General features: G+C 48.3%; 1 protein-coding gene across 1 annotated transcript; it reads right to left on the bottom strand.

The window, feature by feature from the left end:
* Window positions 1-302: 302 nt before the first annotated feature.
* HMGCS2 (3-hydroxy-3-methylglutaryl-CoA synthase 2) lies at window positions 303-21,361 on the bottom strand. Its single transcript, XM_035102091.3, has 10 exons — window positions 21,218-21,361; window positions 14,036-14,499; window positions 7,767-7,892; window positions 6,315-6,479; window positions 5,127-5,295; window positions 3,542-3,712; window positions 2,866-2,972; window positions 2,233-2,358; window positions 1,388-1,530; window positions 303-635 (listed from the first exon to the last, which is right to left on the bottom strand). Exons 1-9 carry the CDS (start codon window positions 21,319-21,321, stop codon window positions 1,424-1,426), a joined length of 1,539 nt encoding a protein of 512 aa, XP_034957982.1. The 5' UTR covers window positions 21,322-21,361; the 3' UTR covers window positions 303-635; window positions 1,388-1,423.
* Window positions 21,362-22,840: the final 1,479 nt, after the last annotated feature.

The following is a 22,840-nucleotide window of genomic DNA, read 5'->3' as shown; positions in this document are numbered from 1 at the left end:
TCCAGCCCAACCCCCTGCAATGCAGGAATAGGCAGCTGCCCCATACGGGGATTGAATCTGCAACCTTGGCGCTGTCAGCACCCACACTAACCAACTGAGCTATCCAATCATGTTTCCAAAGTTGGGAATTATTCTTCATCAGCCTCTGCAAATGCCCCAGAATAGCACAAAAAACCAAATCTTATTTAGAACAGGATGAAGTGAAAACTGCCTTTGTTGTAAGATGTCTGCATGTGCCAGGATTTCTTTTGATGGAAGTCACAAAAATCACCCCCTTTCCCAAATAAAAATATCCCTCGCCCTTTGTGTTAAAATACTTTATATACTTTAACAAATCTTTCTTACACTAACAAGGTCTATTGTCCAAAAAAGTGCCAACAGGGAGAAGCAGGTGCCTCCAAGCAAAGTAAACCCGGGAGCTCAGCAGTGAAGGCAGAGCAGCAAACTTGGAAGGGGAAGGATCAGAGGAAGAGATGAGGCCATTCTCCCTTAGCAAGCATGGATAAGACACAGTGCTGTGCAAGAAGGACACCCCCCCCCCCCGCCAGAGCAGCCGTCTTGAGAAGTGCAGGCAGAGGTGGACTTGCTATGCTTTTGGATGGTGAAGCCATTCGCCTCCTTCCATAAGGCTGACACTGTAGGGGCAAAGAGAAGGGAGGTCTGGTCAAACTAGCTGGCTCTTCCAGATGGGAAAGAGGGGCTGCTGCAGTCCCCTTTCAGGTCATAAAGTACCTGATTCTTAAAGTACCTTGGCTACTTGCCTTGGAAGATACTAGCTAAGCCCAGTGCAGTATCCTGAGCCACAGAAGAGACCAGGAAGGCTGCATGGAGCCTGAGACCACCAGGTCCCTCTTCATATCATGAAGCATGTTGGTGTAAAACCTTAAATAACACATTTTTTCAGCTCAAAACGGGGCTCTGGGAAATGGTGAAAGGTTTGGGGGAAACCTCTTAGCCTTTCTTGTGCTGCAACATTTTCCTCCCACTTCTGCCAGAAACCATTTTGAAACTTCTTTTCCCTTTCTCTTTTTCTCACACAACCATCTTGTTCAGTTTCCGTGAGTCTGCTGGTTTATGGAAGCTGCTTTGTGTCAGGGAGAGAGCAGGACTAGAAAAGCGAAGTGCCAAACAATTCAGGCAAGAGCTGGCTAAGCTTCTTCTCTGGCTTCTTCATATTTCTCCCTGTGCTTTCTCAGCCCTGAATGAAGTCCTAGGTGGAGATGGGTTGGAGAAGGCTAATTTGAGGGAAAGATCCTGCGGCCAGAAGAGCATAGGCTTCCCTCGCCAAAAGCTGCGCTGCCTTCTCTGGACTTCCCCACATCAACTCAGCCCACATCAACCGGCTTCCCTTCAGTGACTGCTTTTAGAGCCCAGGATTTTGACTTACCACGACAATCCCTGCTCCTGGCCATTCTGCTCTCCCCTAGACTGGTCTCCGGACATACTTCCTACGGTTCTTGTCATCCACTTGCTCTATGTACCACGTTCCTGGGAAGAGGTCATCCTTGGACCCATGCGGGGTGTGGCCCACTGCAGAAAGACAAAGCAGGGGGGGTAGGAAGGCAGAGGGAGGGACCAGGACAATATGGGGGGGGTCACCCACAAGACAGGCTGTGAACACTGGCTCTTCCTTCCACTGTGTGCACTTGGTGATCAGAGGTGGCTTAGGTCTTCAGGAGATAAGATGTAGGGGAAGGCTGCTTTAGAAAACTATTACTCCTTTTCAAACCTCCTAGAGAGAGACCCATTTATTCCCCAGAGCAATGGCAAATCTGTGTGCTGTGTTGAAGTCTTTGAGCAGAGGCTTGACAGCCATCTGTCCGGAATGCTTTGATGGTGTTTCCTGCTTGGCAGGGGGTTGGACTGGGTGGCCCTTGGGGTCTCTTCCAACTCTAGGATTCTATGAAGTGCCTTTAGAAACTCCACAGAAAGAAGAAAGTCCTTTCGCTCAAGAGGGGCTGCTTTCCTAACTGCATTTCCAAGAGCTGAACCTGATTTCATATTTCCCACTCCCCATAAAGACACATAACTTAATGAACATCTTAGAAAACACTCTCACCAGAAATGCAGAGCTCAAGTGGTTTTTGCAGGAGACATTACTAGGCAAGCAGCTGGAGTGTAGCTTTCTCCCTTCAGATCTTTCCTGCCAAAGCCAATTTACCTTGTGACAATGTCTCTCCAAGCAAAGCTTATGGCACCCAGGTGCCCAGCTAAAGCTGCTCACATGCTCACCCAAGTGATGTGTGTCCTCTCTGAGTTTCATGATCTCAGAAAACTTCTCTGGGGGAACACATTTCCGGGAGTCCAACCGAGTCTCCAGATCTGAAAGACTGGATACCAGTTTTTCCAGAGGGGAGCCTGGAAGAGAGAGCGGACATACAGCTTCCCATGAGAAATCCTGCTGCTTCCAGGGACCCCAGCAACCCCAGATGTCATGGGTGTAGTAACATTTCCCCAACAAGGCAATGATTTTGGGGCAAACTATGAATTAACTGGCCTGGTTAGTTACTGTGCTGAAATGAGCCCCAAAACTGTGCAAAGTGCATTTGGGAGGCTGCAAGAAGAGCTTCTGGGTGTAAGAAGAATGCCCCATGCAGCTTCAGCACTGGGCACCATTGGGCAAACCCCAGGACCCTGGCAGGGCCCACCAACACAGACACGAGACTATTCTGGGGTCCTGGTTCCTTTTATATTTTCTCTTCCCCAGGGTTCAAAGGAGCACTGGGCACCAGCATTTTAATTCCTCCAGTGCCCCAGCAATGTAGAGCTCAAGTAACTTTTGCAGGCAGCACAAACTCAGGATCCTCCAGGAGTTCAAAAAGTTTGAGAAGAGGAAAGGGAGCTCTACATCAAGAAGGGACTCACCTGGAGCAGAATTCTGGGTCACCTTCAGGGAGAACATGCTGGCTGCCAGTCCTGAGCCATAGGAGAAGACCCCAATTCTGGAGCCAGCCAGCTGCTGGGCAGAGAACCTGCCGGGATTGAGACCAGAAATGTCAGAAAGGAAAAGAAAGGGAAAGTTTCCTTTCTTCCCCAGAAATCACACCAGGCAAGGGCAAACATTGATGCCCCTGCAAAAATCATTACCTTACGAAGACTTTTCCAGATAGTTGCAGTTTTGGGGTGATGTGCAATCACACACTTGCAAATTCAAACAGGAAACGTATTCATGGGTATGTTAATATAAAAGTATGGCTGCAAGGGGGTGGGGGCAACAACTTCAGCCCTTATTTAGCCAAATTAATCACTGCACCTTGGCTAAGAGGATTTTTAATCATCAGAGAATCATGGCTGCACACACACCAAGAATCCTGGGAATTGTACTTTGCAAGGAGTGAAATACAGTTCTCAAGAGTATGCAGAGAAATGCGCTTTAAATGCAGGGTGTGTTTGCAGCCCTTGCCTTCTGACCAAATGTTATGAAACACGACTATTTTTGCCGTTTCTGTGTCCTCTCCACCTGCCCTGGATTTGGAGTGGGAAGAATCCATTATTGGAAAGAGCAGGGGAGGCGTGGAAGGAAAGAGAACGGGTGACTTACTGGGCCAGGAGAGATGCAAGGCAGCCATACACTGAGGGAGTATACATGTTTCCATTGCGAGCAGAGAGGAAGAGAGAGGGCTGCGTCTTCTGGCGGAACAGCTCCTGGCTAGCCTTCTGGAAAGCTCTGTCCACCTCCTTGCTGGAGTAGGTTTCTTCCAACTTCACGTTACTAAAAGGGAAGGTGGGCAGAATATCCTTTGGAATATCCTGTGGAATATCCTTTTCTTGTGTGTGAACGTGCTCTCATACACAGAGTCATGGGGGTGCACTGAGCTTTCTCTGCTCAGCTTAATTTCCCTAAGAACATTTTAATAAATTAACATTTTAAAAGAGCCTAAAACTTTCTCCATAGAGGTAGAGGTGGCAAGTTCAACTAAATTCAAAGCTGGCAGAGAAATAAACGTTTTCTGGAGTTGTTCTCCTAGCGTTGCTGGAGGCAGAAGCCTTTCTTGCTCCCCCCCCCCCCAAGACATAAAGCATTTTTTAAATATCACTTGACTTTCAGTTGCTTCAGAGGCTGGCTCAGGTTAATTATTAGTTTTACAGGATTAATTATTAATATTGGGTTTTGCCTTTTGTTCCCTGTTTTCACTCTTTGAGAAAAGTAATTTATAAATATCTAAACAGATAAAACAGATAAATAAGCTTTGGAAAATATGAAGGAAGTTGAGGGTTGTAATATGTGCCCTGAAGGCTTTGCTGCTGGCCGATGGGCGGCTTCACATGGGAAGATCAGCAAAAGACAAGACTCTCTGGCCCAGCAGCTGGCAGGTGAGTTTGACAATGGGTGAATGCAAGCTAATGGAGATAAAGGGACTTCAGGTGAATCTCAAGTCAGCGATGAGAGCTAAGGGTTATCATCACTAAAAGAAAAGAATGCTAAGTCCCGTCTAAGTCCCAAGGCAGGTGTGAGCAGATGACTTGCAAGGTCTACTTTGTTTTCCTGGAAGCGCAAGGCCAGCCAACCATAGGGGGGGGGAGAGAGGCAGGGGAGGCCAGATCCAGACACCAAACCCTCTCTCAGAGGACAGAGCCACTGATCTACCATGAGGCATGAGATGCATCCAAGGACAACCTGCATACACAAGTACATCTGAGTTACTTCAGATGAGAAAGTCTAATCGCCTGATTGTAATGGGAAGAGGGGCTTTCATTTTTACATTGGAGCTAGTCCACTGTAGGTCATTCAGGGATCTACTAGAACTAGATCCATCTTCTGCCCATCCCTGTCCTGAAGAACTTCTAAGAACAAGTTTGCCCCCTGTCCCACTATCTTCTCCAGTTCTTGGGTGATGTCTTTAGAACTTGCCCATACAAAGCCCCTAGTAAAGGAAGCTACACTCTTTTGCATGCTGTTAGGAAAAATATTTACCACTCTGTAGATTCTCCTCCCACTAAGGAGCCTTCCCAACCTGCTTCCCTCCCGACGTGTCAGGTTACAGCTCTCCTTGGCTCACAGTCGATGAGCATCTGGGGGGGGCACCAGGTTGGGGAAAGCTGCCCTACAGCTTGTGACTCCTTCCCTGTTCTTCCTCTAGCCCTTGGTCCTTCCTGGACAAGGGACCCTCAGAGTCTCCACTGACCCAAAGTCCTTCAGCCCCTTGTAGACGCCACTCTCGACATCAGGGTTGCGGGAGGCCAGGAAGTCGTTCAGCACCACCCGCGCCAGAGACTTCTGCACCAGCTTGCAGAAAGGTGTGTGGAAGATCATGAACTGGAAGTCTTCGAGGGTGCACTGCTTCGAGATCCCAGCTGCCTCGGGGGTAGAAGAAAGTGTCAGAGAGATGGAGTCCCCCCCCCCTGCAACTGCACCCAGGAAACGAGAAGTGCAATGGAGACACACCACCTGCTCAGCCCTAGCATGCAAGGTGTTACCCCCCCCCCAATAGCTAGCACATGTGCCTGCTTTTCATAGTGTTCACACGATCCTCCCAGTGCCAACCCACACACTCCCACCCCCAACCTCAGTTAGGATTCTCCTGATCTGCTGATAATGTTTGTGTGTGGGGGGGGAAGTATGTGAACCACCCTGAGATTATTCATCTTTGGATGAAAGGCAGAATATACATTTAATAAATTATCACCATAATCAAATTGCAAGTTACCCAACTGTGGAGGTACAGAAGCATTTCTGGATGTTCTGGGGACCTTTTGCTTTGGGTTAAAAAAAAAAAGAGGCAGGGGATGTTTTCCTGGGGCCCACGACCACCTATCCCCTCACCCCTTACTTCTGTGGGCAAAGTACTCCTTTGGGGTACTTTGGGGCTGTGGGGGAACACTAGGTGTGACACACAGCTCCCCCCCCCAACCCACTCTTTTGTGCATGTTCCTATGTATTGGAAAACTCACAATGGACCTTATGTTTCTGGACCTCAGGGAGGGGGGGGGGCAACCAACCTCAATGTGAAGAGAACTTCCCACTTGTGTGGACAGGAAAGATGGAGCCCAAAGGGGGACCCCTACCAGGTGGGGTTTCTCCCTCAACATCTTGGCTGTTGGCTAGCTGAGAGGGAGGCTGGGAGGTTGGCATTTGAGGCACTCTGACCTCCTTGCCGCCTGGCCCCCTCCTGCAACCTAAGCGGAGCAGCTCCTCCCCAGGCAGCAAAGCCCTTCTGGACAAGGTTCAACCAAAAGCAGTTGGGTGCAAATGAACGTACGGAGAAGCACGCATGGACAATTGAGATCTGCATGATCCATGTGCACATTCATGCTCTGGTGCACCCACAGCCAGGAAGGAAGGCATGGCTGACTGTTCTCCCAGCCACACTGACCTTTCTGCCACTGGCTCTCGATCTTCTTGCGGTATGTGGCATAGCACCGATCCAAGGCTCGAAAGTAGCACTGGATGGAGAGCTGTCCATCCACCACAGGATACTCTGAAGCCAAGTCCGGCTTATAGAAGTCATAGACATGTTCCATGTGGGTCCCACGAAGACCTTGGCAGGAAAAAGTCACAGGTGAGCTTGCATGGTGCAGCACATTTGCAAAGCTAAGCAGGGTCCGGCAAGGCTCCAGATTGGATGGGAGACCACATGAAGAGATTCTTGCATTGCAGGGGGTTGGACTAGATGATTCTTGGGTGAACCTTCCAACTCGACTATTCTATGACATCCCAGTATTAACAATGGCAACAAAGGGAATAATCCTCCAGTTATTAACCATTGCACTTGAGGTAAAACCCACAGATACCCCTAATAACTTTTTCTTGGTGTGACTGGTACATTTCCTGGTTGACACACCTGGTTTATGCTTCCAAGCTATGCATCTTTCTCCCAGGTTCCATTTCAGTGGCATCACCTTGTTTAGGAGCAAAGATGCAAAAGTGTGTGACTCTAAGGAGAGAGGGAATCTACTGGGGGAGTGCAAAAGATGCTAAAGAAAAATTCTACCCTGAGCCAACACTAGTGTTGCCCAGACACTGACGCCTATGTCCAAAAGAAAAGAAACCTCTCTCTCTCTCTCTCTCTCTCTCTCCTTTTTTAGCTCGGGGAGCTCTGAATCTCTGGCAGCTACTCTAAGAGCATACTTCAGGCATAATATTATCCTCCCTGGAAAGCCTGCCTGCCCCTCTGGGTGCAGAAAAGGAGGAGCAACCCCCCCCCCCTCATTTGCAGCTTTCCACATGAATTCCTGAAAACTCTGAGAGAGAGGACGCATTTGACTATTTTGGCAGAGATGTGCTGCTTTCCCACCAGCAAGAGCCCACCACAATGGACTTGTTCATGCAGGTTTAATCAGTTTGCATAGAGGGGCTTATGAAGCCTGGCAGAAGTCCATCTTTGACTGCCCTGGTTCTCGTCTACATTTGTACTCATGCAAATCCACAGATTGGGCGTCATGTCCCACTTGTTTGGTGCTGCGTGGATGTAGTCAGGATTTATGTTTGAGGGGGGCAGGATTTATGTTAGCGGGGGGAGAACCCAGTCATCTGTGATGCAATTGGTCAGTTAGTTAAGCATTTTTATGTACTATTTTCTTGGTTGGGACACAGGCAGTGTTGAATGTGTCAGCCACCCAGTCTGCCCTCTTGCAGCAGGAGGGGTGGTGTTGCACGCTTCCCCCCATCCCGTCCTCCCTTTTCACAGTATTTTTATTTTAATGGCATGGTTTCACCTGTGACCACGGCACCTGCTTAAGCCAATGCAGAAGAATCTAATGGCTGGCTTGTCGGGTTAGGGATGAAACCCCTCACTATGCAAAGCAACCTTTTTAGACCTACTCACCTCTCTCCAAAGCCAGTGGAGCATCTGGTCCGACCAGCATGGCTACGGCTCCAGCACCACCTGTTGGCCGCGCATTCCCGGTGGCATAAACAGCAATATCGCCACAAACCACCAAGGCATAGCGTCCTGGCATGGGAAGAGCATCACCAAAGTGTCAGAGCTGATGACGGACGAGGAAGGCAGAAAAAGCTCTTCCTGGTCTGCATCATAAAAACATCTCAGTGTTTCACTTGCAGGTGTGAGCTGCAATACAGTAACAGCTGGTTCTGAATCTCTGCCTGTCTGTCTGTCACTTCACACAGTCAGAGCAGGGGAAAAAGACAAATCCCTCCCCCTACCAGCTTACAGGTTGGGTGTTGGTTTACAGTATAACTATGACAATAGCGAGCCAAGAGAAGTACCGGTAGTTAAAAAGAAGCAAAAGATTGACAGGCTGGATAGGTGCTAATGTAGTCCTGTTGCTGGCATCCGTCTGCCTCAAGAGACAATGGAGTGTGCCTCTGGGACTGAAGGCAAACCACTGAATTAGCAGCACCCAAGGGACCTCCCAGGGGTGCAAGCCAGGAGACCTCAGGGCCCCCCTGATGTGGCCCAAAGGAAAGCAGAGCAAGATGTTTGGCACCAGCTCAGGTGCAGGAGTTTTCAGGAGGAGGCATACAAGGCGCCATCCAACTGCCTTAGGGACTCCACTCTGGATTTGTGTAGGGTTGAATCCTTAGCCTTTTCTTCTCCCAAAGATGTTCTGCAAGACAGCGGAGGTTTAGGATCAGAGTTTTCCTTATCCTAGATGGGCTCCCTTTCCAGGTGGTCGAGCCCCATCTGCTTCCCACTTCCTCTACAGGAACTGCCTTCTTGACTGTTGGACCCACTCTTGGTCACTTCTGCTCAATCCACCAGAGCCTGTCTGGGGAATTCTGTACCTCACAAAGGGTTTAAGACCATCGGCTTTCCTCACCTGGTTTAGTCAGCCAGTCAAAGCCATTCCCAAGTGTGGCTGCTGCCACATGCAGACTCCTTTTAGGAGCTGCAGGTGGAAGCATGGGCTGAATTTTAGCTCAGGTTGAGGATTAATGCCAAGTCAAATGTTTCATAATACTGTATAGGGGCTTCTCCAGGGAAGCTAAGGGAGAAATAACACATGACAGTGATGTGTAGTGCCCTCCCTGGAGATGATGATGATGATGATTTAAAATGTGGTTGTGGATACTTCTGTTTGTCTTGGAAGATCCTTGCAGGGAAGAGGGACTTTTCAATCTTACATAGTGGAAAAGGCACCTGTTGCAGCAAAATTCAGCAGAAGAAATGTGGGACTGAAAAGGGTTTCAAAATTCCTCCTCTCACAGGGCAGTGCTGCTCTCCTTTGACTCACAACAGCAGGCAAAAGGCAGGACCAGAGAAGGAGATGGAGGGAGAAGCCATGGCTGCCTGATCTCTCACAGCATTGGTGACTGGAGGGTGGCTGGGGGTTTCAGAGGACACCGGCAACAGCAGCAAGTACTGTACATCCCTCCCCCAGCTGATGTTGAGAGCTGGAGAGGTGAGATGGAAAGGTGGAGACTTTCAAAAAGCACAGAATAAGCCCTTGGCTGAGACCAAAGTCCAAGATTCTATCCATGGTTACACATTTACTTTCACCGTTATCAGATTCCAAGATCTGTGGAAGATTATTACTCTTCTGTCTATTGATATCTGCAATTAAGAGCAGTCTTCCAAATATAATTACTAAAATTCCTAAATTGGATAGTTGGTGTGAATCTGCCATAAAGTCATTCCCTAAACGTGTTTACTCAGAAGTTAGTCCTAGAGAATCCAAACAAATTTCCTGCTTCGGATCGAAGCCTGAGGTCCAAACCAGATGTGATATGAGAGAAATGGGTACCCGCGCGCATGGGGCAAATAGAAGCTTTTAGGTGGGGGGTAATTCAAATTGCGGAGAAAGGCCTGGGGAGGAAAGTGTTAATCCCCTCCCCTTAGTACTGCAGTCCTGATCCGAAATAGCACCTTACAGCTGAATTAAAGAAGCGCATACACACTGTACGTAGGCAATCCCATGTAAAGATCTCACACATCTAGTTTGGCCCTGAGGACTGAAAAAGAACATGGCCAGCAGAGACCATGCCGGATACTACAAAGCAAAGGTATACTACAAAGATACTACAAATATGAAACAGGAGAGCCGTCAGTCCTTATTAACCTACTCATACTCTCCCAAAATGCTTTAACTATTTTTCCAATAAAATGCACAGCAAAACAGGTATTATTGTTTTCTGCTAAGCCAAAAACACACAGGTTTCTTTGAAAAAAGTAAGTTTCTAGGTAGAAGAGTTTTGCAAGCAGCAATGATGAAATGGTGAACCCACCACCTCTCTCCTTAGGCCTGTTAGGCATAGAACAGCCCCCCAGAAAAGAATTATTCTGGACTTGAGGAAAACACAGCTGCCTTCCCAACAGCCAGAGGCTTCCAAGGATCTCCTAAGTGGAGCATGAAGACAATGGACTTCCCCTCTTGCTTGTCCCTAGAATCTGGTGTTCAGATGCATCTGAAGATAATCTCTGAACATGGACATTGCATTTCATGTGGGAACGTAAGAAAAACTTGCTGCAGTGGCAGACGTTGGGATCTCCTAAACTTCAGTGCCTGCCTCTCATGCTCTATTCCTAAACCAGCAAAGCTGAGGTTCTGTGCCCAGTGGGACCAAATTGGTTGCATTCCCCTAAATCCGCCTCTGGCCCCCTTGCCCAGCCTCCTCTTCTCACACAGCTGCCCCGATGCCTGTGGGAAACCAGGGAGCAGAACCAGAGCACAAGCAGCCCTCTCCCTCCCAGGGTCTCCAGCAACATGTCACTGATGACAGTGAATTTGTGGTGGATTTATACTGGACCATCCATCATTCTGCTTTATTGGTTGCTCTGGGGTGCTTCCCCAAACATTGCTGCCTCATTGCCACCTGGAGGGAGCCCTCTAGCACAACAGAGCAACAAAAGACGGACAAAAGAAACAAACAAATCCTAGAACATTTGTGGGATGAAAGGTTTGAGGGCTTCATCATGACATTATGGGATTTGTACCAATTGGAGACAAAGCAGGAAGACTACCCAACAAATATTTTGCAGGCGCAAACAGTATCAAGAGTAGGATTGTGTATAACCGTCCCAAGCACAAACAATATGAGAACATTGCTGTTTCCTTTTTGTAAACCACTTTGAGGTTGGTTTGCTTTTACTACCAAGCGGTATGCAAATTTTAATAAACACATGATCACAAATGCACAATAAAGAGGGCTGAAGGCACATGTTCATGATGCCTTGTGTGAAGAAGCCTCTTCCTTTTGCCTGTTCTGCTTCTTCTGCCAGTCAATGGACTAGCAGGTGGGAAGAAGCATCCAGGAAGCGCCTCAATCAATGGAAATGTATGACTAAGGATGGGAGACCAGACTATGGCCTTGGAGGTCTTTCTTGAGTGGGGACATGCCCCACTTGGCCCAAGAGAGGAGCCTCCCTTGATCATAGGTTTACAGCAGTGGAGGCTTAATTTTCTAATAAAATCCCTAGTAAAGAACTGGTCTTTTCCATCACTACAAAAAACTGAGCTTCTCACCCTGGTCCCTACCAGTTCACATCCTGTCTTGGGACCTCCATTGTGTTAACATTGCCCAACTCTGCTGCATTAAATCAGTTATGAGCCCATAAAGGGACCTGTTCCATTTCCTCTAAGTTTACTCATAAACCTTTCAGGAGGAACTTCGTCAAAAGCTGAGCATGGGAGCGGGAGAACACATCTCCTCCCATATCTGCAAGGATTGAGAAAATTTGGTCCATTGTAACTATGATTAAGCTCACTTATTGTAGATACACATATAAGTAAGCCTAACACGTTTATGGGGAAATGGCTATTTTTGGAAATGTTTTGGAACAAATTCAGTGATAACGTCCAACCTTATGCTGCTTTCAACCTGCTGTTGTGCTCTTTATCTTCGATTCATTTTGTTTGTTAATTTAAAAAATTATAAACAAAAACAAAAAACAAAGTTTTTGTGACCTTCCAAATATTTAATGTCTACAAGAACATCATTACTTACATGTTTATTGACACTCTCAAAGTATAATTCTTTCCTTACAACCCGAAAGGCAGGACTTCTCTTTGCAGAAACTATAATAATAATCCTATTATATGCTTCCAAAATTTATACAGATAATTGCCTGGCTCTCTCGGGTCTCTATCTCTCTTTAAATTGCTTTCCTTCCAAATCTCTGGTCAGGAGACATATTTTTGTTAGAAGGCCTATGACTCCACATGTGAGACTGAAACACTCAGCTTGAACAATCCGCAACTCTCTCATTCGGCTGTCTCTGGGAAGACTCTGCAATATGGAGGAGGAGGAGGAGGAGGGTTGCATCTCTGCAGTTGGCATTCAGAGGCAAACACTCACTGCACTGTTCCTTTCCTGTCTGCTTGTGACAGAACTTAGCAACTAGATTCTTCTGTACTGCTAGAAACAATGGCCTTGTGTCCTCTTGAGGTTTGTCTGTCAAATAACTTTTTTTAGACAGGGAGCAGTTTTAACCGCTTTATTCCCATCTAGCAGGTTGGCCCCTCGCAGACCAGCCCTGATGGGTGGGAGGGAATACCTGGCATCAGGTGTAGGGTAGGCGTGGCTTGGTCAAAATGGTGGGCCAAATGGTGGACTAATTAGCCTGATGGGCTGGAAGCCCCCCATCCCTGGAGAAGAGAAGGTGAAGGGGTGATATGATAGCCATGTTCAAATATATAAAAGGATGTCATATAGAGGAGGGAGAAAGGTTGTTTTCTGCTGCTCCAGAGAAGCGGACACGGAGCAATGGATCCAAGCTACAAGAAAGAAGATTCCACCTAAACATTAGGAAGAACTTCCTGACAGTAAGAGCTGTTCGACAGTGGAATTTGCTGCCAAGGAGTGTGGTGGAGTCTCCTTCTTTGAAGATCTTTAAGCAACCATCTGTCAGGAATGCTTTGATGGTGTTTCCTGCTTGGCAGGGGGTTGGACTGGATGGCCCTTGTGGTCTCTTCCAACTCTAGGATTCTATGATCCCGGCTGTAACAGGTGTTTCTCTAGCTCTTTCTCCCCACCCCCCAGCTAGCTCCCCACTGGCCCGCTTTGCTCCTTGTGTTCCTCACAGAGACTGTGGGAACTGCAGTGCCACAAGAGAATCGATAGAGAGTCTACATGGCACCCACCAAATTCCTTCTCCTCCAGGAGCACAAAAGTGAACCGCCACAAGCTTTCTTTAACGTGAGGAGAATGGGCAGCCCCGATGTCTCCTGGTGGCAGAAGTATAAAATTGCAAAATGCTACCCTGTAGCAAAAAAAATGGGACAAAACCTGTCTGAGAAAGTCACTTAGGCACAGGGTGGGACGTCTTGCCCAAATGCCCATAGAGGCAAGTGGCGCAGGGAGCCAGGGTGCCAAGTTCGCGCCCAGTTCTGGAGGGCGCCCGGGAAGAGGCAGAGGCTGGGCGAGGCGCCCTCGGCCACCGCGCTGAAGCAGCGCCATGCCCGGAGCCTCCGTCTCTTCCCTGCTGGAGGAGCTGCCCTCCAGCCGCTGCCTGCCTCCTCCAGCCCCGCAAAGCTGGGAAGGGGGGGGGGCAGGGCGCCGGAGGAGGCTTAAGACAGCTCTGCTTGGCGCTCAGCAACACCAAGGAGATGAGCCCGGTGGCCGCCTAAGGTTGCAGCAGCGGTAGCAGCAGGAGGAGAAGCGGTGGCGGCCGTGGCGACCTTGCCACCCACTCCTGGCCGCTCACTGCCTCACGCACGCAGCCTTCTTCCCTTCGCACGTGGCAGTGGCAACGCCTCCTCTGCGGCTAGTGGGCACTTTGGCCTCGCTCCTTGAGGGAGCTGCTCAGCCCGTGCGCCACTTTTGGCCTTGGCTCTCCGCTGTGGCTCTGCGAAGGATGAGGAAGGAGGAGGGTGAGTGGGAGCTATAGGGCAGCGCCAGCCACCTCTGCAGGGAGAGAGGCATCGCAGACACCAGAGCCAGCCCTTCATTCACCCGCCGCTCTGCAAAAGCGCAGGAAAGCGAGGCAACAGGTCTGGCACCTCATGCAGTGCTGCGCAAGGCGCAGTTGCTTGATGAAGTGCACCTGTTGTGCATGTTGCGCATGCGTCTGCAAAGCAGCACATGGCTCCGGCTTCCCGGCTTGGGGGGGGGGGGGCGGGGCACCGGAGTGATCTCTGAACCACAGCACTGGATACAGTGGTACCTCGGTTTATGAACACAATTGGTTCCACTTACCATCCCAGGAGCTGGACTCAATCCAGTCAGCTGCGTTGAAGAGGGAGGCTGTTCCTCCATAGCAGGCATTGGTGGTGTCGATGCCTTCAACATCTGTGTTTCCTGAATCTTCAAAGAGCTGCATCAGAACTGTCTTGACAGCTTTGGATTTGTCAATGATGGTCTCTGTGCCAACCTCCAGTCGGCCGATGGACTCCCAGGGCAGGCGGCTTCGCTCTACCAGACGCTGCACGACTGTCAGGCACAAGGAGTTGATGTCCTCGTGGGCCGCACAGAAGCCCATCTGCTTCTGCCCCAGGCCCACGGTGTATTTCCCAGCCTCCACCCCATCATACTTCTCCAGCTCAACCTGGTCCACATACTGGGAAGGGAAGTACACCTCCAGAGCAAGGATGCCCACGTCATTGGGCCAGGAGGAGGAGGAGGAGGGATTTGCCTGGTGATGCACAGAGCCTTTGGAGAAACTGCAAGGCAAGCAGAGAGAAGAGTTTCCTTACAGTTTACAAAGGAAGAGGATCTCTGGCTGCTCAGACAAGATGCATGTAACCCCATGGCGTTGCTTTCCTCAGAACTGTCTCCATGGTAAACCATCACAAAGCAGCTGCTTTGACCTCTTGGCAGAGGTTCAAAAGGGATCATTTGCCAGGGGGTTGGATTTATACCCTGGGCCCCGAGTAGTGCATCTCCTTCCGACTGAGCCCCCTCCCTGGCTCTGCTTACAATTGCAGCCTAGTGAGCAGTGCTTCTCAAACTTTTTTCTCTGGGCCACACTTTCAGAATAAAAATTTGCTCATGCCACACCATTTTTTTTAATTGATAAGAAAGAAAAGCATTGGAAAACAAAAAGAAACAACTCCTATTTTATCATATGATCATGGGGCATCCAGAAAGCATAAAACATTGCAGCTACATAAGCTCCCTACAGGGAGCCAGCCCCCATCATCCTGACGTCAAGCACAGAGAGCAGCAGTGGGTCTGAAGCAGCCAGAGGAAGAGACTCAGAGGGGGAGAGAAATCAGAGGGAGGAACAATGGGAAAGCTCGGGGTGGGTGGGTGGAGGGATGCAGGCAGACGCTTAGGGATGCTGCAGAGCCAGGGAATTGACTGCTGAGGGAGGAAACTGAAAGGACATCGCTCCTTCCAGTGCCAGAAATGAGGAGAGCACCACAACGCAGGTCAAGGGGGCGGCGTTTTGGGGTGCCCAGACTACTTTGCTGGCGTAGGAACAGACGTATGCCATTGCCGGATTCTGATTCGGAATGAGAGGTCATGTTTTAAGCTGTCTCTACACTGTAAATAAATAGCACAATAAACTTCTTTGAAGACAAACTGGACTCAGGTGGAGTTGTAGCCATGACGACCCTCTGACGTTCCCAAAATTGATTGTTCTTCAATCACCCTTGGCCTCCTCTCCTGCCACACCCTCTGAAAACCAATGCTATGGAGAGCCACTAACATCCTGCTCCTAGGTGACTTATCAGAAGGCCTTCTCCATGGCGACAGCCAGCTTGGAACTCTTTCTGCTGTGAAATTTAGACACCAGCTCAAAACATTTTGGTTAAATTTGTTCATCATTCTTCAAAACTTCCTGCATTTCTATTTTTACGTTTTATTGTACCGTTCTTCTGAGAAAGGCTCCTGTAGGATTCTCTGGCCGTCTTTCCAGAGGCAGGTAAAAACCTTTGAGAAGTTCTGAGAAGAAGCATCTCTGTTTTTTGCTTCTGTATTGTTTTAGTTCCTGCTTTGTTGTTGCTACTATTGTTTTTATTATGTACATCCCACTTTTCCTCCAAGGAGCTCAAGGTGGTACAGATGGTTCTTCCCCGCCCATTTTATTAGCACAACAACCTTGTGAGGTGACTTGGGTTGAGTGTGACTGGCCTAAGGTCACCCAGTGGTTGGGATTTGAACCCTGATCTCCCAGGCCCTAGTCCAATGGTCTAACCACTGCACCACACTGGCTTTCATTCTTCTTTCTGTAACGAGTGCATTATGTAATTTCTATTGCTGTTGCTTTTATTCCCCCCCCAGAAATATTTTAAGATTTTAAAAATGAGAAGAGATGTGACCTTCTGCCACCCCCACCCCCCTTTGAGCAATGGCTTTGCACCTTGGTTTGAGCTGTGATGCCCCTTAACATTGTCACCTCTGCAGGACTTGGACCTGGGCCGGCTGCCTTCTGATAAACATTCTTATTCCTTTGCCTCCTCATGGACCTCCTTACCATCCCATATCCTAACCCTAAAATCAAGAGATTCCTGTGTTATGATCTCACCCGCACACTGACTCTTATCAGGAGGTTAATGTTTAATTGAAAGGCCTTTGATTAAGCTGATGGAAGGTCAACATTTCTGGACACAGCTCAGTTCAGGTCCAAAGGGCAAATGTATTTTTTCAAACTAGATTTGTATTCTTGCCCCTTAACAAACCCCATTCTCAATTCATATTTTAAAAGATCCGCCCCCGTTTTTGTGCCAAATTGGTTTATCCTGCTCTTGGTTTTATCATAGGAAACTAATCTAAGCAATTTGTCCAGGCTTTAATGCGTTTTATTAACTTTTTTGGTAGCTAATTTGAGTTTATTTTATAAAGGAGGGCATAATAAAATTTAATGATTGGTCAAGCAAGCAAACAAGCAAGCAAACAAACAAACATGTTCTCTGCTTCTCCTGCTAGTGGCTTCACTTTGTCACTCCACTTCCCCCCATCACTCAGTGCCTAGTCTAAGGTCAGTTTGTATGTAGAACGTTTCCTCCCTTAAGGGATTTGTGTGCAGGAGGGAATACAGGATCACAGTGTTGTGAAGGAAGCCCAAGTCCACCCATGGATTCTGCAGTCAGGATCTTGGAGCAGCAGCAGCAGGAACTTTGCCTCCTACTTGTGGATTCTGCCTGCAAAACACTTCTGTGAAAATGTTTGCTGGATACAGGCCATTGGTGCAGCTAGAATATGGGAATCATAGAATCATAGAATCATAGAATCATAGAGTTGGAAGAGACCACAAGGGCCATCCAGTCCAACCCCCTGCCAAGCAGGAAACACCATCAAAGCATTCCTGACAGATGGCTGTCAAGCTTCTGCTTAAAGACCTCCAAAGAAGGAGACTCCACCACACTCCTTGGCAGCAAATTCCACTGCCGAACAGCTCTTACTGTCAGGAAGTTCTTCCTAATGTTTAGGTGGAATCTTCTTTCTTGTAGTTTGAATCCGTTGCTCCGTGTCCGCTTCTCTGGAGCAGCAGAAAACAACCTTTCTCCCTCCTTTATATGACATCCTTTTATATATTTGAACATGGTTATCATATCACCCCTTAACCTTCTCTTCTCCAGGCTAAACATACCCAGCTCCCTAAGCCGTTCCTCATAAGGCATCGTTTCCAGGCCTTTGACCATTTTGGTTGCCCTCTTCTGGACACGTTCCAGCTTATCAGTATCCTTCTTGAACTGTGGTGCCCAGAACTGGACACAATACTCCAGGTGAGGTCTGACCAGAGCAGAATACAGTGGTACTATTACTTCCCTTGATCTAGATGCTATACTCCTATTGATGCAGCCCAGAATTGCATTGGCTTTTTTAGCTGCTGCATCACACTGCTGACTCATGTCAAGTTTGTGGTCAACCAAAATTCCTAGATCCTTTTCACATGTACTGCTCTCAAGCCAGGTGTCTCCCATCCTGTATTTGTGCCTTTCATTTTTTTTGCCCAAATGTAGTACTTTACATTTCTCCTTGTTAAAATTCATCTTGTTTGCTTTGGCCCAGTTGTCTAATCTGTTAAGGTCATTCTGAAGTGTGATCCTGTCCTCTGGGGTGTTAGCCACCCCTCCCAACTTGGTGTCATCTGCAAACTTGCTCAGGATTCCCTCAAGCCCATCATCCAAGTCATTGATAAAGATGTTGAACAAGACTGGGCCCAAGACAGAACCCTGTGGCACCCCACTAGTCACTACTCTCCAGGATGAGGAGGAGCCATTGATGAGCACCCTTTGGGTTCGGTCAGTAATCCAGCTACAAATCCACTGAATGGTAGCATTGTCTAGCCCACATTTTACCAGCTTCTTTACAAGAATATCATGGGGCACCTTGTCAAAGGCCTTGCTGAAATCAAGATAGGCTACATCCACAGCGTTCCCTTCATCTACCAGGCTTGTAATTCTGTCAAAAAATGAGATCAGATTAGTCTGACATGACTTATTTTTCAGGAACCCATGCTGACTTTTAGTGATCACAGAGTTTCTTTCTAGGTGCTCACAGACTGTTTGCTTAATGATCTGCTCTAGAATCTTTCCTGGTATTGATGTCAGGCTGACTGGGCGGTAATTGTTTGGGTCCTCTCTTTTCCCCTTTTTGAAAATAGGGACAACATTTGCCCTCCTCCAGTCTGCTGGAACTTCGCCTGTTCTCCAGGAATTTTCAAAGATTATTGCCAGTGGTTCTGAAATCACCTCTGCCAGTTCTTTTAATACTCTTGGATGTAGTTCATCTGGCCCTGGAGACTTGAATACATCTAAACTAGCCAAGTATTCTTGTACTACCTCCTTACTTATTCTGGGCTGTGTTTCCCCTGCTGAATCATCTGCTCCATATTCTTCAGGTCGGGCGTTGTTTTCTTTCTTGGAGAAGACAGAGGCAAAGAAGGCATTGAGGAGTTCTGCCCTTTCTCTGTCCCCTGTTTGCATTTCACCATCTTCTCCTCTGAGTGACCCCACTGTTTCCTTGTTTTTCCTTTTGCTACGGACATACCCATAAAAGCCCTTTTTGTTGCTTTTAACCTCTCTGGCGAGCCTGAGTTCATTCTGTGCTTTAGCTTTTCTGACTTTGTCTCTACACGTGCTGGCTATATGTTTGAATTCCTCTCTGGAGATTTCCCCCCTTTTCCATTTTTTGTACATATCCCTTTTAAATCTTAACTCAGTCAAAAGTTCTTTAGATAGCCAGCCTGGCTTCTTTAGGCACCTTCCATGTTTCCGTCTCATTGGTATTGCCTGAAGTTGTGCTTTTAATATCTCCCTTTTAACAAACTCCCAACCATCATGAACTCCCTTCCCTTTTAGTATTACTGTCCATGGGATTTCACCCAGCGTTTCCCTAAGTTTTCTGAAGTCGGCTTTCTTAAAGTCTAGAATTTGGACCTTAGTATGCTTGGTTGCTCCTTTCCGCTGGATAATAAACTCCAGAAGAGCATGGTCACTCCCACCTAATGATCCTGCCACTTCTACCCCACTAACCAAGTCATCACTATTGGTTAGGACCAGATCTAAAATGGCTGATCCTCTTGTTGCTTCTCCCACTTTCTGGACAATGAAGTTGTCTGCAAGGCCAGTGAGGAATCTGTTCGACCTTATGCTCTTGGCTGAGTTTGACATCCAACAAATATCAGGATAGTTGAAATCCCCCATTACTACTATCTCACTTCCTTTGGAATGCTTGGCCATCTGTTCCAGGAAGGCATCATCTGTGTCCTCAGTTTGGCTTGGGGATCTATAGTAAACTCCCACAATGAGATCACTGTTGTTTTTCTCTCCCTTAATTTTGACCCAGATACTCTCAATTTGGCTTTGAAGTTTTAAATCCTGGATCTCTTCACAGGTATACATATCCCTAACATATAAAGCTACTCCTCCTCCTTTCCTGTTTGGTCTATTTCTCTTAAATAGATTGTATCCCTCTATTACTACATTCCAGTCATGAGACTCATCCCACCAGGTTTCAGTGATGCCTATTATGTCATATTTAGTTTGCTGTACCAAGAGCTCAAGTTCATCTTGTTTATTTCCCATGCTCTGTGCATTAGTATACAGACATTGAAGACCGTTGATCATTCCCCCATGTCTCTTATTTAAGGATATTTTCGTCCCACCACTAGGTCTGCATGCTGCTTGCTCCATTTGGTCCTTGACATTTGGATGATCATCTTCAGCATTTGATAGACTCCTACCTTCAGGACCACTGTCTCCCTCCCCCACATAAGTCAGTTTAAAGCCCTCCTGATGAGGTTTTTGAGTTTTGTGGCAAAAACATTCCTCCCAACTTTTGTGAGGTGCAGTCCATCACTTGCCAGAAGTCCATCTTCAAGAAACTGCAGACCGTGATCTAGGAATCCAAACCGTTCCTGTTTGCACCATTTGCGAAGCCAGTTGTTCACTTCCCCTATTTTTCCCTCTCTCCCTGGGCCATGTCGTTCAACTGGGAGGACAGAAGAGATGACAATTTGTGCATCTAATTGCTTCAACTTCCTGCCCAGAGCCTCATAATCATTTTTGATCTTCTGTAAGCTATGGCTTGCAGTGTCATTGGTTCCCACATGCACCAAAAGGAAGGGGTATTTGTCGGTGGGTTTTATGATTCCTTGCAGCCGTTCTGTTACATCTTTGATCTTGGCCCCAGGTAGACAGCACACCTCTCGAGACATCTTGTCAGGCCCACAGATCACTGCTTCTGTACCCCTCAGTAGGGAATCCCCAATCACCACTACACGCCTCTTCATAGGCTTGGTTGGGATTCTTCTATGTGCTGTCCCTTCCAAGGTTACCTGCATATTTCCAGGAAATGCAGCCAGGAATCAACATTCCTCTTTTTGTCATGTAGAAAGATTTTCCTGAGTGCTTTTCACGTGCATTTGGAGGTGTGGTACCCTTCTCCTGTGGTTAAGGCATCCCTAGAGTGAAGTGCTGCTGACCAGGGGGCACAAAACTGCTTTGGGGCTTGGCATTCATATGGGACATAGCCTGGGAAAATGTGGCTAAGAATAACAGCTTTGTCCTGCACTTGCACTGAAATGGCCCAAATCCCCCAGGCACCCCTTGAGCTATTGGTTCCTTTGTCCTGACAGCCTCCAGGTATGAAAATCCACAAAGGCTCTCCCAAAAGTTGGAAGGGAACCGGTGGTAATTGTTTTGGAAGGTGTGACATACAAAGAAAAGAAAAAAGAACTGGTATGGTTGTTGTACAGAATGACCTGTTTCAGAATGGCCTGTTTTCCATTTTCAAGGAGGATGCAGGTGAGTCTAGAGAAAATGTAAACCTGCTGCCCTTTGTTAACTCCTGCATTCCTTAGAGCAGCATTATTTTGTCAAAGCTTTCTAGGCAGATCATTTATATATTTAAAAACTTGTGCGAAATGTCCTGTTTACACAGACTGAGGTTGTCAAGGCTGCCCCCTCCCCCCTCCGGCCCCCTTACCTGTTTTGCTGCACCATTGCTGGTAAATGGACTCGCCCCCGGGGCCTTTGCAATGTCCGTTTCATCTGCCAGCAGCGCTTTGTGTTGCTGAAAAGCCGGAACATTTTCACAGGCTGGCTGGAGAGTCAAGCTAAGTTGGGGAGTGAATTCCTCGCAAACCCCACTGGCTTTTAAAGAGATCCCCTGAGCCCCCACGGCAAAGCCCAACTAAGTCCCTCCCCACCCTTATCAAAGAAGCCAGTGGGATGTACTGCACTATTTCCCAACAAAAGGTCATAGCACATTGACAGATCTAACAGGCTTGAACACCTTTTTTGCAGCGTTCCTCCTGGGGATTCCTTACTTTGAAGACCCTAGTCATCTCTAAGCCCTGAGCCTTGCTGCCCTCAGGGGTTCCCATCCCAAGGAAGAGCCCTTCTGCTTCATCCTGTCCCTTTCCACCATGGAGCTCTAAGCCGCTGCAAGAGACAAAATGCTCACTTTCTATACGGCATTCTTGCCAGTCAGGCAAATAGCACTAAGACAGCGGTATTTAGATCAAGAAAATGCCAGGGAGGAAAGGGTTAACAAAAGTCTCCTCCTCACATAATGTAAGAACATAAGAAAAGGCTGGCAGGCGGATCAGGCCAATGGCCCACCTAGTCCAGCGTCTTGTTCTCACCCTGGCTGAACAAATGCACACAGGAAGCCCCAAGCAAGAGCTCTTTCCCTCCTGTGGCTTTTATTTATTAAACTAGTGTCATTCAGCCCGTTCAGTAAACGGGCGCTAGAACATGTGAGGAGTGGCGGGGCCGCGGCCTTCCCTCCCTCTCTGTGCTCGGCTGCTGCGTCTGGGAGAAGGGGAGGCAGCCTTCTGAAGCCCGCTTCCTCCCGAGTAGACCTGCCCAGCGGGGTGCAGCAAGGAGCAGGGTGGGCCGCCAGCCACGACCGAGCGAGGGGGACGACTCCGGCTCCCCGCCTCCCTCCTCCACCGTGCGGAGCCCTCTTTCCTTCTTTGCGTTTTTCCTTCCCGCCTTTCCCCTCTGAGGCAAAGGCTCCCCTCACGTGAGGCGGGGCTCCTGCCTGGCAGTGCTGGAGCTCCCTGCAGCCGCAATGGCAGCGCCGGCGCTTGAGGGAGCCGGCCGAGAAAAGAGAGGCGGAGGTGTGGGGGAAAGAGCAGCAAACTCTTCCTGCCGCAACGGCTGCTAACGTGGGTGGGCGGGGAAGGAGGGAGGCGGTGGTGGGCATGTGAGGCTCGGCACGGCGGGACCCGGCCGGGGAGCCTCGGCGAGAGCCAGTTGCCATGAGAGTGTCCTGGGCGCGTGAGCAACTGTCTCTGCATCCAATCCCTGTGTCCGTGGTATGACCCTGTTCCTTAAATGTGTGTTATACCGCCCTTCATTCAAGGGTCACAAGGCAGTTTTCAATAGAGAACCATGAAAATAATAATAACAAAATGCCCCCCACCCCACAACAGTTTAAAAGGCCAAAGGTTGATTAATCAACCCAAGGTTTCCGGCAACTTGGATTCAGAAGCCTTGCTACCTCCAGCTTGGGAGGCAGAAGAGAGTCCGTTGTTGTGGCTGCTGGCCATCGATCCCCCTCTCCTCCTCTTTTAAGGCCATCACTGCCTCCTGGGGGAGC

This window comes from Zootoca vivipara, chromosome 7 (genome assembly GCF_965207765.1).
Source record: "Zootoca vivipara chromosome 7, rZooViv2.hap1.1, whole genome shotgun sequence".
NCBI lineage: Eukaryota > Metazoa > Chordata > Lepidosauria > Squamata > Lacertidae > Zootoca > Zootoca vivipara.
This window is presented reverse-complemented; position numbering and strand designations above follow the sequence as displayed.

Bases quoted from the DNA above. Each gene is read 5' to 3' on its own strand.
- HMGCS2 (XM_035102091.3), bottom strand. From the start codon at position 21,321: ATGTTCCGGCTTTTCAGCAACACAAAGCGCTGCTGGCAGATGAAACGG. The intron at 14,500-21,217 runs GTAAGGGGGCCG...CTTGCCTTGCAG, and splicing joins GCAATGGTGCAGCAAAACAG to TTTCTCCAAAGGCTCTGTGC. The intron at 3,713-5,126 runs GTCAGTGGAGAC...CTTCCCTTTTAG, and splicing joins AAGGGGCTGAAGGACTTTGG to TAACGTGAAGTTGGAAGAAA.